The sequence below is a fragment of the Leptosomus discolor genome, chromosome 16 (assembly GCF_034619465.1).
Source record: "Leptosomus discolor isolate bLepDis1 chromosome 16, bLepDis1.hap2, whole genome shotgun sequence".
In the NCBI taxonomy this organism is placed as follows: Eukaryota; Metazoa; Chordata; class Aves; order Leptosomiformes; family Leptosomidae; genus Leptosomus; species Leptosomus discolor.
This window is the reverse complement of record NC_141406.1, coordinates 8,112,746-8,124,116: the sequence shown is the minus strand read 5'-3', so window position 1 is coordinate 8,124,116 and position 11,371 is coordinate 8,112,746. Positions and strand designations below refer to the sequence as shown.

Below are 11,371 nucleotides of genomic sequence, written 5' to 3'. Positions count from 1 at the left end.
AGGCATTTAAAATATCGACAAGGCAATAAAACACACACTGATTTCTAGTTCACTCTCTCATAACTTTGACCTATTGCAGCTGCATTGCTTTCCAGGTTTCTCCCTTCAGGCAAAATAGAGCATTACACAGAGAGACGATTAACTTTCTTATGTTGTCTTCAACCTTCCTCTCCAAAAAATGATGTGATATACCAGGGACATAATAAACATGTATTGCAGCAGATGTCAAGATTTATCAAATCAAAAGATAAATTTTAACCAGATAAAATGGAGGTCAATATTTGCCTTCTGGAATAATTAATCTCAACATACATGAAAACAAGATGCTATCAACACATTCTGAATTGCTACCAAACATCTGAAGAGCTCTCCATTATAGTCAAGGACGAAAAGGGATTCAACCCCTTGAAACAAATACCCTGAAAAACGATGAATTTAGCTCTCTAGTCAAAACTATTCACCAGGAGAATCAGGTGGTAAGTTGAGGTTTTGTATGCTGACTGGCTCAGTGATAAATAATAATTTTTAGTGACTTTGGCAACAGTTGCTCAGGATATTCTTAATTGCACACATGATCTGGTTAGTTGGCATTGGTCCAGATCTCAGTACTTTTGATGTCTGAGGTGGTAACTGAATGGGAAGGAAAAGGAGATAAGGAATGGAGAAAAGAAAAAAAGTTCCATTTGTCCCAAAATTAGCTTTGCCAGAGTCCTCATATTTGTGACAAAACTAACACACCCCTTTCTTGTTTTTTATAGTTGTATTTAAATACAACAAAATAAATGTAGTTTTATGGAGACGGGAAAATGAAACCTCAGAGTGTTAAATAGATTTGATTGATATTTTCTTAAAAAGGTGTTCCTTAGGGGTAAAGAACCCCACATGGAAAAATCCTTTGTCTAACAGTATTGAAGACCAAAGGGAATGTGCTAGTAATTAGGCAGACAGAAAATTTATATCCTTTAGATGTATGCTTGGCTCAGGTACACACACTGTAAATTCAACAGATCATGATAACCTTGCTGCAGGATTACACCGACGGCACCAGGGCAAGGCAGTAAACCATGTTATTGCCTAAATCCAACAGGTAATAAGGAGGGTGCAGGGAAAGCAGCTGACGGCTGTTTAAAATATGTTCCCATCCAAACATTTCCATTCTTATCTGCTTGGTTTTGTTTCTGAGTCAGAGAAGCCTTTAAAAACCAGACGGAGCAAGAGGTCAGAGTGGAAGATCCTCACTGGTGTTGCGGTCCTTTTCCACGAGAGACGAACACGCGCGCGCGCGCACACACACACACACACAATTTCACACACAAGGAGGCAAATGGCAGACAGTGAGAAGCTGTTGCTATCCTTTCTCCTGCTCCCATCCAGGACCAGGGAGCAGGGAGGCTTTTATAGACGATATGGCGTTCGTGGCCCAAGTGCCCTTGCTTTGCTCCTTCCCAGGAGGAGGAACCCAACCTGCCATGCCTGGGGAACACAGAGCAGTTCTCACACACGCAGACTGCCCAGCACAGGAAGCCTGCTTTCCATGTCGGCAGGAAAACAGCAGTCGGGCATCTGACTCCTGCTGGACACATTGCTGGCCAGAAGAACTGCGAAGGGACATGGGAAAAACTGGATGATCCTGGACTGACCGTACTTTTTCACAGCACAACTGATACACAACAGGTTTGTTGGACAGACACACGCACAATGGCTTTAGCACTCTCTTGCATGAAAGAAATCCGCTGTGGCTGTGGTGTTAGGTCATAGCCAGTTCCCGCCTGTCGGTTCACGAAGAGTCTGATGGACTGTACAATTTTATTCCCTCAGGAATAAAGCTGCAGCTGGTTTTTGGCCAAAAGAGAAAGATGAAAACAGAACAAACTCAAAACAAGAAAAGGAGAGTGGCCGGCTGCTGCTGCTCCTTCTTTGTTGTTATTTGAGTCTTCACAGTGCTCCTAGCTTCATGGCTGGCTGAGTGGATGGCTCTTTATTTTTAATTAATTTTATTTTACACTGAAATTTCGTAAGTTGTTCCACCAACTCCAGACACCTTCTTAACATTTGAGTGTCTAGCAGGGCTGACAGGCGTCCCCTGGGAACTTGATGTTGAACCCAGCCTGGATATTCCTTTTGGCTGTCCATTTATTTTACTGTGAGGTGTCTTCAACTGCATGTCATCCCTGCATCAAAAGAAATATTGAAAGATGAAATGTTAGTGACCAAAGTGTGAGAACAAAATGGCTTCACTCAGGATAAAAAATTATCCCTGTTACCCTGAGTCCCAGTGTTGCAAAATATTCAAGCATGGGAGCAATCTGGTTGAAGCCAATATGCTTGATGAAAAGCCATTGAAACGAGAGAATTCATCTGGTCATTAGGTTCATGGATCAGACCCCAGTAATATTTGTTCATTTAATTACCTGCTTAAATGCTTTGCTGAACCAAACTAATTGCATAAGCACTTGTAGGATGCAGAGGTGTTCAACTGTCACCACCGCTGACCTTAAGCCAAACTGTGTCTTACAAAAATACTCAGAAAAAAACACTTCCCAGTTAAACAGTCAGTTAAACAAAATTATGTTGCTCATCTCTGAAAGACGTAAGAGAGGTGAAGCATAAGACTTCTTTATAACAGAAGACACAAACTGAATCAAGTCAGGGAGCACTCTAGAAAGGCTGTAATTAAAGACCACATTCCGGATGGACTCTTTAAAATAACTTTCTTTTTTATGACCTACTTCCAGGGAGCACGGACAACAAGATTTCCTCAAAAGATCTTTTAAATCTAGGCCACTAGACACTAAAGCTTAATGTCTCATTCCCAAGACTCACGAAGTGATTAGGTAAAAGCCTACCAAAGAACTTGTGTATGTTCTGGAAGTGCCAGCATAACTGGAGCCTGCTGTATTCTTACATCTTATTTCTCCACAGTGGACGTCTGCTTGGGTTTGCGTCAGTCTGAAGTTTAAGACTGGCTCCTGCCAGCAGCACTGACTGGGAGCTGAAATATCTTCCAGAAGGGAACACTTTCTGTCTCCCTGCAAACCGAGGCAGCCTGAGCTATTTCTGACCACCCTGACTTTTTCTGGAGGCCAGAGGGTTTGATGGATTAACTGTATTCAAAAGGCTATTTCTTTCTTTACGTGAAAGAGTAGCATGGTCTGTCAGCTCACACCAGCCCAGCTGCTCCTATGTGTTTAAGCTGTGCTTGTACTAGAGAATGGAGTTGTGGGTATCTGAACCAGCAAAACACACACACACATAAATATAAAAAAAAAATTTGTGTGGTTTCATAAAATGCTGCTGTATCCCCAAACAGCCAAAATATGCAGGGAACTAATTCTACATTTGTCTCACCGAAGTATTATAAAAGCCCTAATTCAGCGCTGAAATTCTCCTGAAGAACACAGTCTGTCTCCTGAAACCAGGCAGAAAGGAGCTGGGGAGCGTTAGGGGAAAGGAGAGAAGGGAAAGTAATTTGTATTGTTACTGACAGAGAAAACACGGTAGGTTTACAAAGCACAGAGTGCCTGTGGGAACTTTATTTCACTAGGTAAAATACTTGAAGTTTATTAAGCTATTTATTTATTAATCTAGGAATTTGACTTGACTTTAGGAACCTCAGTAAAAAAGATCCTCTGCAATGGTATCATGTGTCTGCAACTTTCTTTAACATCTGATGGGATCTGTAGCTATTTTAATAGCTAGACCACTTTTGCCAAACACTGTATTTTTCATTACTTCGAAGAGCTGAACTGAAGTGAATTTACAGGCTCTACATTTTAAAGAAGCACAATGTAAAAGCAGTGGGACCAACAGGCTGACAGCATAACCAAGAATCAGAGATCTAAGAAAAGGCAAACAGCTTTTCATTAGAATCTTTGCTACAGCAGCAGCTGACACATCCAGGTCTCAAAGAGAGGGCAGAGAGGCAAAAGAAAGTCCATAGGTCTTCTTTCACTGAAACAGACTAATTTCTTTAATACATACGAAGAGGAAAAAATGGCTGCCTACCTCCTCGAAGTTAGATCTTCCATCAGTAGACAAATCATCTTAACAACTACAATTTATCTGAAAACCTTGAGAAAAACTTGCTGGCACTAAACTTCATTAGACCTACAACAATGGTTCTCCCACATTGCAATAACTTTCCCCAAAATGTTGGATAATATTGGAGCGAGAAACCTGGGATCTTAACCAGAGGACAGCATAGTGCAGTAAGTGCCAGATGCAAAGAAAACCTAGATATTTCTGATTAGCACTCCAGACCCCGCCTTGGCTGAAATACTGCATCCTCAGTGGGACCATATAGCTCTTTCCAGACCTTCCAGGCCTTATAGTCTCCAGAAGGAAGAGAAAGAAAGATAAGCACAAGCAGATGCTGCAGCTGAGGATCTTGCTCAGATACCACTTACTCAAGCTCTCAGCACAGCAAATCCTCTCTCTCCCCATGCTTTCTCACAGAAAGGAAGGAGGCAGTGAGGCCCTAAGGTAATGGCAAGATGGTCTGTGCTTTTATCACCAGTTCTGTACTACTGGGCACTCAACACAGCTAAATACACAGCTCTTTATGCCACGCACAATTTCCAGGACTGGTCTCAGCCCCTGTTTCCCTTAGTGCAGGGTATGCTTGCACACACTGTAATCCCAGCTTTGCCTCTGAGTCCAAACAACGGCTGGGTCCAGCCTCCCATTAGGCTGCAAGCTAAAACAGCTCCACCACCTTGTGCCTAATGGGAGGGATAAGCTGCCTCGTATCTTGCAAATTACCTGATTCAGGTAAGACACTGAATCGCAATGACTTTTACAACTTAATTGACCGCCTGCAGTTCAAGTTACAGCAAACCTGCAAACATTTTGTCATGATGAGTTTGCTATGAGGGTGTTGGAGAATTGACGAGCACCCACAAACCTCCCACCCTCGCTAGCCTGCAGCAAACAGGTAATCTGGGTCATGCCTCCAGCAGAGCCCTCCGCACTTGCTTGCAAACAGATTCGCATTGCTAAGCGGCACCTACAGCAGTACATACCTTTGTGCTCCCACTGATTGCACCTCTGTAATTTCCACAGTGTTTACAAATGAGACAGCCTTCGGGCCTCCGTAAGAGGGTGACCTAGGCATCCCTGTGGGGGACGACGGGACCTGGTGGCCTGGGGATTTGTAGGAGCCATTGCTCACCCTGCCCTGTAGTGCTTGGTGGGACTGGACATTATTATTGGCTAAATCAGCTTGCAGAGAGGTTGTGGAAGTCCTTGGTGCTCTTGTCATTGCACTTGAGAGTGAAGATACTGAGGACTGCAGTATAGGGTTCCTTGTGCTAAAACTGGTAGCAGCCATCAGATTGTCTCTAGATCCATATCTCACTGCCATGCTGCGTGGGTCTTCAGAGAGCGTGCTGACTTGCTGAAGGCTGTAAGAGCTAGGGGTGTCATAGACACCTGAGTCTGCAAACACTGAATCAGGGTGTGAGTGGAGAAGCTTCTCCCTCTCTTCCATCTCCTTCCTCTCCTGGATGGATGCCATGATGGTTTTGGAAAGGTTATCATAGCGGACTGGGGAGGGGTCTCGCTGATGTGGAGCTGGATCCCCCAGCACTGGGCTGAAGCTCTGCGGTGGCTGGCGTTGCAGCTCGCTCCCCCGTAGATGGCACATTTTGGCTGATAAATACGGGGAGTGGTACCCAACGGAGCTGACTGCAGAATGGGCAATGCACTTCCTCCCCGAGGGCGACATGGGGTTTAGCAAACTGTCATACGAAAGACTCCCATTTCTGTTTGACAGGGAATTGGGAGAGAAGATGCTTTTGTAAGGGGTGGAAGCTGCCCCTTCAGACTTCATTGGATGAAGGGGCACTTTGTCTGTCCCTCTCCTGCCAGCAGATTTCAGGCTCAGGGATCGTGAATTGATGGCAAAGGAATCTATCTGGAGTGGGGAAGACTGATAGGTCTTGTGGAGGGAGCTCTTCCGGTAGCTGGGGATGTCCAAGCTGGGTTCGGACTGGTAATCAAGGCTCCTGCCATCCTCTTCTATCAGAGCCCCTTGACTGTGTCCTTCCTGCATGGTGATCTAAAACAGAGGTGAATATGAGAATCAGAAGTAAACGATATGTAAATAGAGGTTTCCTCTCCATGGTGAGTGCATGGGAAGAAAAGAGCTGGAGGTCTTCTCTCAGACTCTCAGCCCAGCTATGACACAGGTTCATTACAAGGAATCTCCTAACTTCTGTTCAGCATATGGATAAGCACTTTAGAAGCAAGAAGGAGTTATTCATAGTAAGTGATAAATAATATTGACACTAATAGACATGTCAATACATGGACACTGAAAACACAGAATGAGAGACCTTCTAAACTGAGACTCATGTCTCAGTCAAGGTATATCAGGTTGTAATCTGATAATACTGCCCTTGGAAAAAGCACTTCAAGTTTTCTACAAATAGCTCTCGAGTTGAGGGATGTCTGGTTTTGCGTGCTGAGTCAGAAATACTTTAGGCTTTATTTCAACACATTAGGGACCAGCAAACTCTTATCCGCTTTACTCAGAGCTACGAATATTCAGTAATTCCGAATTTCTGGTCATAGGTCTTCAAAATTAAGCACCTAAGCTTAATTAAAGCAGAGAGGCTCCTTCCCACCATTTAAACAAAAAAATGAAGCAATTTTCTCTTTTTTATTGCCTGAGTAGGAGAGAATGGCCACATCAGAGAAGGAAACATAGGTCATAATTTATTTATGTGCATTGAAAACAGATAGGACTTCACTTTGGTTTACTCTATGAAAGATTAGTTACAGATCTGTGCACTTAAAATGCCATTCTGTGCTAAGCAAATTATTTTGCTGTTATTTTTAAGGAAGAGTTTGCCATGTGCACAATAAACTGGCTACATTGTCTCTGCAAACAAAGAATTATTATCAGTCACATATTTAATCAGAAATGCAGTCAACGCAGTTGGTTCTTTATCTAATTTCTTTTAAAGGAAAATTATCCAAAAAAGCCTAACTGGCAAAAACGTGTTTTATTTTGAGTTCTTCTTCAAGTTTTTTTCTTTGAGCTAGAAGGTAGAGAAATATGCAAACCAGCTCACTATCTTCTAGAGCATGGTGCTAAATTGGCCTTCTCTGGAAAAAGGAGACCAAGTGACAGCCTGTAAAGGACGAAAAGAGAGCAATGATGTAGCTTGCATTTGTGCTACTTATCCTTGTGCCCCAATCCCTCTTTCCTAACAGCTTTCACTGCTCAAAAGCAGAATTACATTGGCAGGCTGAAGAACTGATACAGAAGAGACAATATGATATTCCTCACACCAGCTAGTCTCTTTCCCTCTGTACCTTATACTTAGATATGGCTTGGCAAACAAATACATGCTATCCTATCAGCTTGCCAAGTGAACTAATTTTTATAATATTCCCACTCAACTACTAGAAAGCTGAGACTAATATAAAGTCGAACAAGTCCACAAAGCTGATTGTATGCACACCAGTCAGCCTATAGAAACAACATCTTTTAGGTTAGGATTGAAACAGGAAGCCTCAGAGTAAAGGTGCTGTACCCTGTTATCATTTCATAGCACTGCCCAGTCTCCTGGCCTAATCAGAACCCATGCCTTATCTATATTGCATCTATGAATATGTACTGAACGAATAGAATCAGCTTGCCTTCCATGGCGCTCTGACTTTTGGCGTCATGACCCAAAATACTGTTGCTTACACAGCTCAAAATTGCTAGCTAATGCCTGTAAATAGAATATTTTGAATTGGATGTCAAGCCATTTTTCATGTAATAAAGCGAAGATGATAGGATATTAAACTTTTTGGATTCAGTGAGCACACTGTTGTTCTTATGTTCCCTTTCCTAAGCCAATCTTTTCTTCACTAAGTGGACAAATCCAGAGAATAAGATTTACAATTATTGCACTAAGGCTAAACCCCAAACTTGGTGGCAGCTGGAATTCCACCATCTATCACCATCTTTCTTTTTGAAATGAGAAGGATACTAGAAAAGTTTTCTTCACCATTTAAGGAACATTCTGCCTTATTCCAGTGTTGCTGCAGTCAATTATATATCTCTACCATATTTTCCTTTCCTCACTTATATTACCCCCTTCTTGTTATTGCAGGGGTGACACTGGAGGACCTGATGAAATCAATTGTAAGAAAACTGCATTGTGTGTGGTATGTGTGTTTGAAGGGTATCTCCACTGGTGTGTGAAGACTTGCAAACATACTGCAAATACACAAGTCAGACCAGTGACTTTGAAACTGCTGTTCTCAGGTCCTGGGAGACCAAAGAATATTTGCAACAAATCCGTGACAAGTGAGAAAAACAAGCCTGTTGGCACCAGGGTTAGTTTTGCACTCTGCTTCCAAAGGAAACAGTGTAAACTTTTTCAAAACTCGTAAGCAAAAGAGAAAACAGTCAAAATTCCAGAGCAAGTCTCTCTAATTATTTGGACCTCAGTTTTCTTGATAGGAGGAAATGGTGCCAAGTGTTAGGAAGGGGTTTTTTCCATATAACTCAAATGCACTGAGAAGGTGCTAAGGAAGGTCAAATATGAGGAATCTTCCATTAATTTTAACTAAAATATCTCTTGGGGTGCTTTAAAAGTTTTTTCTGTTTTGCAAGCTGACATCTTAAGGAATCACTGAGCATGTTGTCTGTTGGCCAAAGGGTCTGATCCAGAAAAGCACTAAGTGTGCCCAGCTCTCTCTGAAATGAATGTGAGCTGGCACCTATGTCAGGAGAAGCCAATGGGAGGTGACACTTCTCAGCACCTCAGGATCAGGCCAAGACACTGGTAAAGCAGCAGTGCATGCCTGTCAGCAGGACAGATGTGTCAAACTCAACAGGGGAAAACTGCAAAAGCAGACATGTTTTCATAAGGAGCATAGTGAAAATATCCACTATTGCACAACAACACCAAGTGTTGTTATTTACTTTTACACTCTTGACGTTCACTAGAGCCCTGTGGTGAATTTATCGTCAGCTCCATGTTGCCCAGTGTAGCTGAGAGCAGATTCTCCCCGGCTCGCTCACCTGCTCAGCTGTAGCATGGTAGTGGACTTTGGGATTGTTGCTGAAAGCTGGTCGATACTTGTACATGGCAGGTGTAGGAGGGCTGATAAGTTTGGGTGAAAGGCCATCTTCTGTAAAAGAAAAAAAAAAAACACTTTCTATTAAAATCTGTAAATAAAAAGCTATCATCCCTAATTCCTTGCTATCCATGGTCCTCTGCAATGTGTTCTGGAAAGAATAAAACTTGGTACTTTTGTGCAGAATTCCACCAAAATCAATGGGGCCCCTGTGGAAACAACAGTATATTGCTGCCAGATCAGCAGTCTAAAGAGAAGAAACAAAGTAGAATTTATTAAGTGATGTGACATATTTTGCCATAATTTGAAATACTAGATGGGTTGAATTCAGCTACTAGTTTTGTCTGAAAAAAAGAGCTTTTTTCATAGTATCAAAGATTTCATTTAACATTTTCATAAATGAAATAATTCAGTTTGTAATGCCTAAGCATTTCATGCTAATATTTCTGATTCCTTAGTTCAAAATGACAGTTTTCATTTCAAAACTGATCAAAAATTTAAGAGGGGGTTTAAAAGGGTTTTAAAACTCTGCGGAACTGATATGAAATACACAACTTACGCTTGAGTGAACCACTTCAATCTGACTTTTCTCTCCCTTTCCTGCTCTTTATTCCCCTAGCTCAGAACTCCTATAAATAGAAAAAAACCCTTCACCCAGATCCCTTACTGTTTTGAAAGAATACCAGAAGCCTTTTAAAGAGGCTGAAATATTTTCTTTTTAAGAAAAATAAAACACTGAACATGCAACGATACCTTCACTGGTTCCCAATTGCCCTTTTAGCTCAGAGTACTTGCTTGGATCTCCTTTAGGTGGGAGAGGTGGTTGCACATCGATACTTTTATCCTCCAGACCTTCCAGGCTAATTTTAGACTGAAAATGAACAAAGAATCAATCGTTACCCACAACTTGGTTAAGAAACAGCACGCGTCAGAGTGCTGGAGGTACCACAGAACAAGAACTACCTATACCTATAATGGCAAACATGATTTAGCATCCACAGCAGACAAGGACAGTCAGGTGTAAAATTAGCATTGTCGTAACAAGCCAGTATAATTTTAAATGCAGTATACTAGTCTACTTGGCATGCTAAATAACATTATCAACACGCTAGTTAATATGTGGTAGAAGACAACGGTGTTTTCTAGCATTTTTCAGCAACTTTTGAGGCAGTTCTCAGCAAGTAACTATGCTGAGTGTAACAAGTAACTATCCACAAAAATCCTGCAAGGTGGCTTCTTGTGAATCCATTGCTTTTTATATCACTAAACAAACCCTTCTGTCTATTTCAAGCCAGGAGAAATTGAAAAAAGTAGAGAAGAGAACTCAGTTTCTGAGACAATATTCCTTTCACTGGACCACAAGCCTTCCTGCAGTCTGGAAGCTCAAAACCTCTGAAGTAGAACAGCTGACTTGGTGGTATAAGAGTTCCCGCACACTGCGGGTTCATTAAAATTAATTTGAACACCACAAGGTGGCAACTCTTGGGACAGAAAGTAACTACTACAAAGAACAGTCACCTCTTCCAAAAGATGCCCAGAGGCATTCTATTATAGAGCTGCAGAAAGGGCTGTAGGGCTGTTACTGAATCAAGAGCTGCTGTTACTGAACCTGGGTTACTTTCAGAGGATGAATTATGTTACAAGGACTTGACCTCTATAATTTTCTCCAAAAAATTAATCATCTCAATGAGATTTTCAATGACAAACTCATTCCCAGGCTCGATAAAGCTCAATCCATGCTCTTCAAAAGCAGCACTTGAAGGCTGCCTTCCTTACCTTGCTCCGGTTGAGGTTGGCTTGGATCCCGTTGTCACTGATCTTCACTGTGATCTGTCGCTCAGATAAATCAGGTCTGAGGAAAGGAGGCTTCACACTCACAGCTTGCTTTTTCTTGGGCTCAACTATGTACCTGATTAATTGTTCAACAGCCATCATTAAAATAAACAATAACCTAAGAACAAGGCATAGAGACAAGAAAATCTTCCTCCATTTACAGAATCACAGAATGTTAGGCGTTGGAAGGGACCTCAAAAGATCATCTAGTCCAACCCCCCTGCCAGAGTAGGACCACCTAGAGTAGATCACACAGGAATGCATCCAGATGGGTTTTGAATGTCTCCAGGGAAGGAGACTCCACCACCTCTCTGGGCAGCCTGTTCCAGTGCTCTGTCATCCTCTCAGTGAAAAATTTTTTCCTTACGTTAATGTGGAACCTCCTATGCTCCAGTTTGCACGTGTTGCCCCTTGTCCTGTCATTGGCCATCACCGAGAAGAGCCCGGCTCCATCCTC

General features: G+C 42.2%; 1 protein-coding gene across 3 annotated transcripts in view; it reads right to left on the bottom strand.

The window, feature by feature from the left end:
• Positions 1-1,999: 1,999 nt before the first annotated feature.
• The window catches only part of ZDHHC8 (zDHHC palmitoyltransferase 8), a 113,400-nt gene continuing 104,028 nt past the window's right edge, over positions 2,000-11,371 (bottom strand). For 2 of the 3 annotated variants that reach the window (XM_086474256.1, XM_009959139.2), the window contains exons 7-11: positions 10,858-10,990; positions 9,835-9,952; positions 9,026-9,135; positions 5,022-6,058; positions 2,000-2,171 (exon numbers count right to left, since the gene is read on the bottom strand). In XM_086474256.1, coding sequence (XP_086330382.1) covers positions 2,000-2,171; positions 5,022-6,058; positions 9,026-9,135; positions 9,835-9,952; positions 10,858-10,990 — 1,570 coding nt within the window. Of the gene's footprint in view, positions 2,172-5,021; positions 6,059-9,003; positions 9,136-9,834; positions 9,953-10,857; positions 10,991-11,371 lie in introns of all 3 variants that reach the window. The other variant, XM_086474257.1, reaches the window with a different exon arrangement.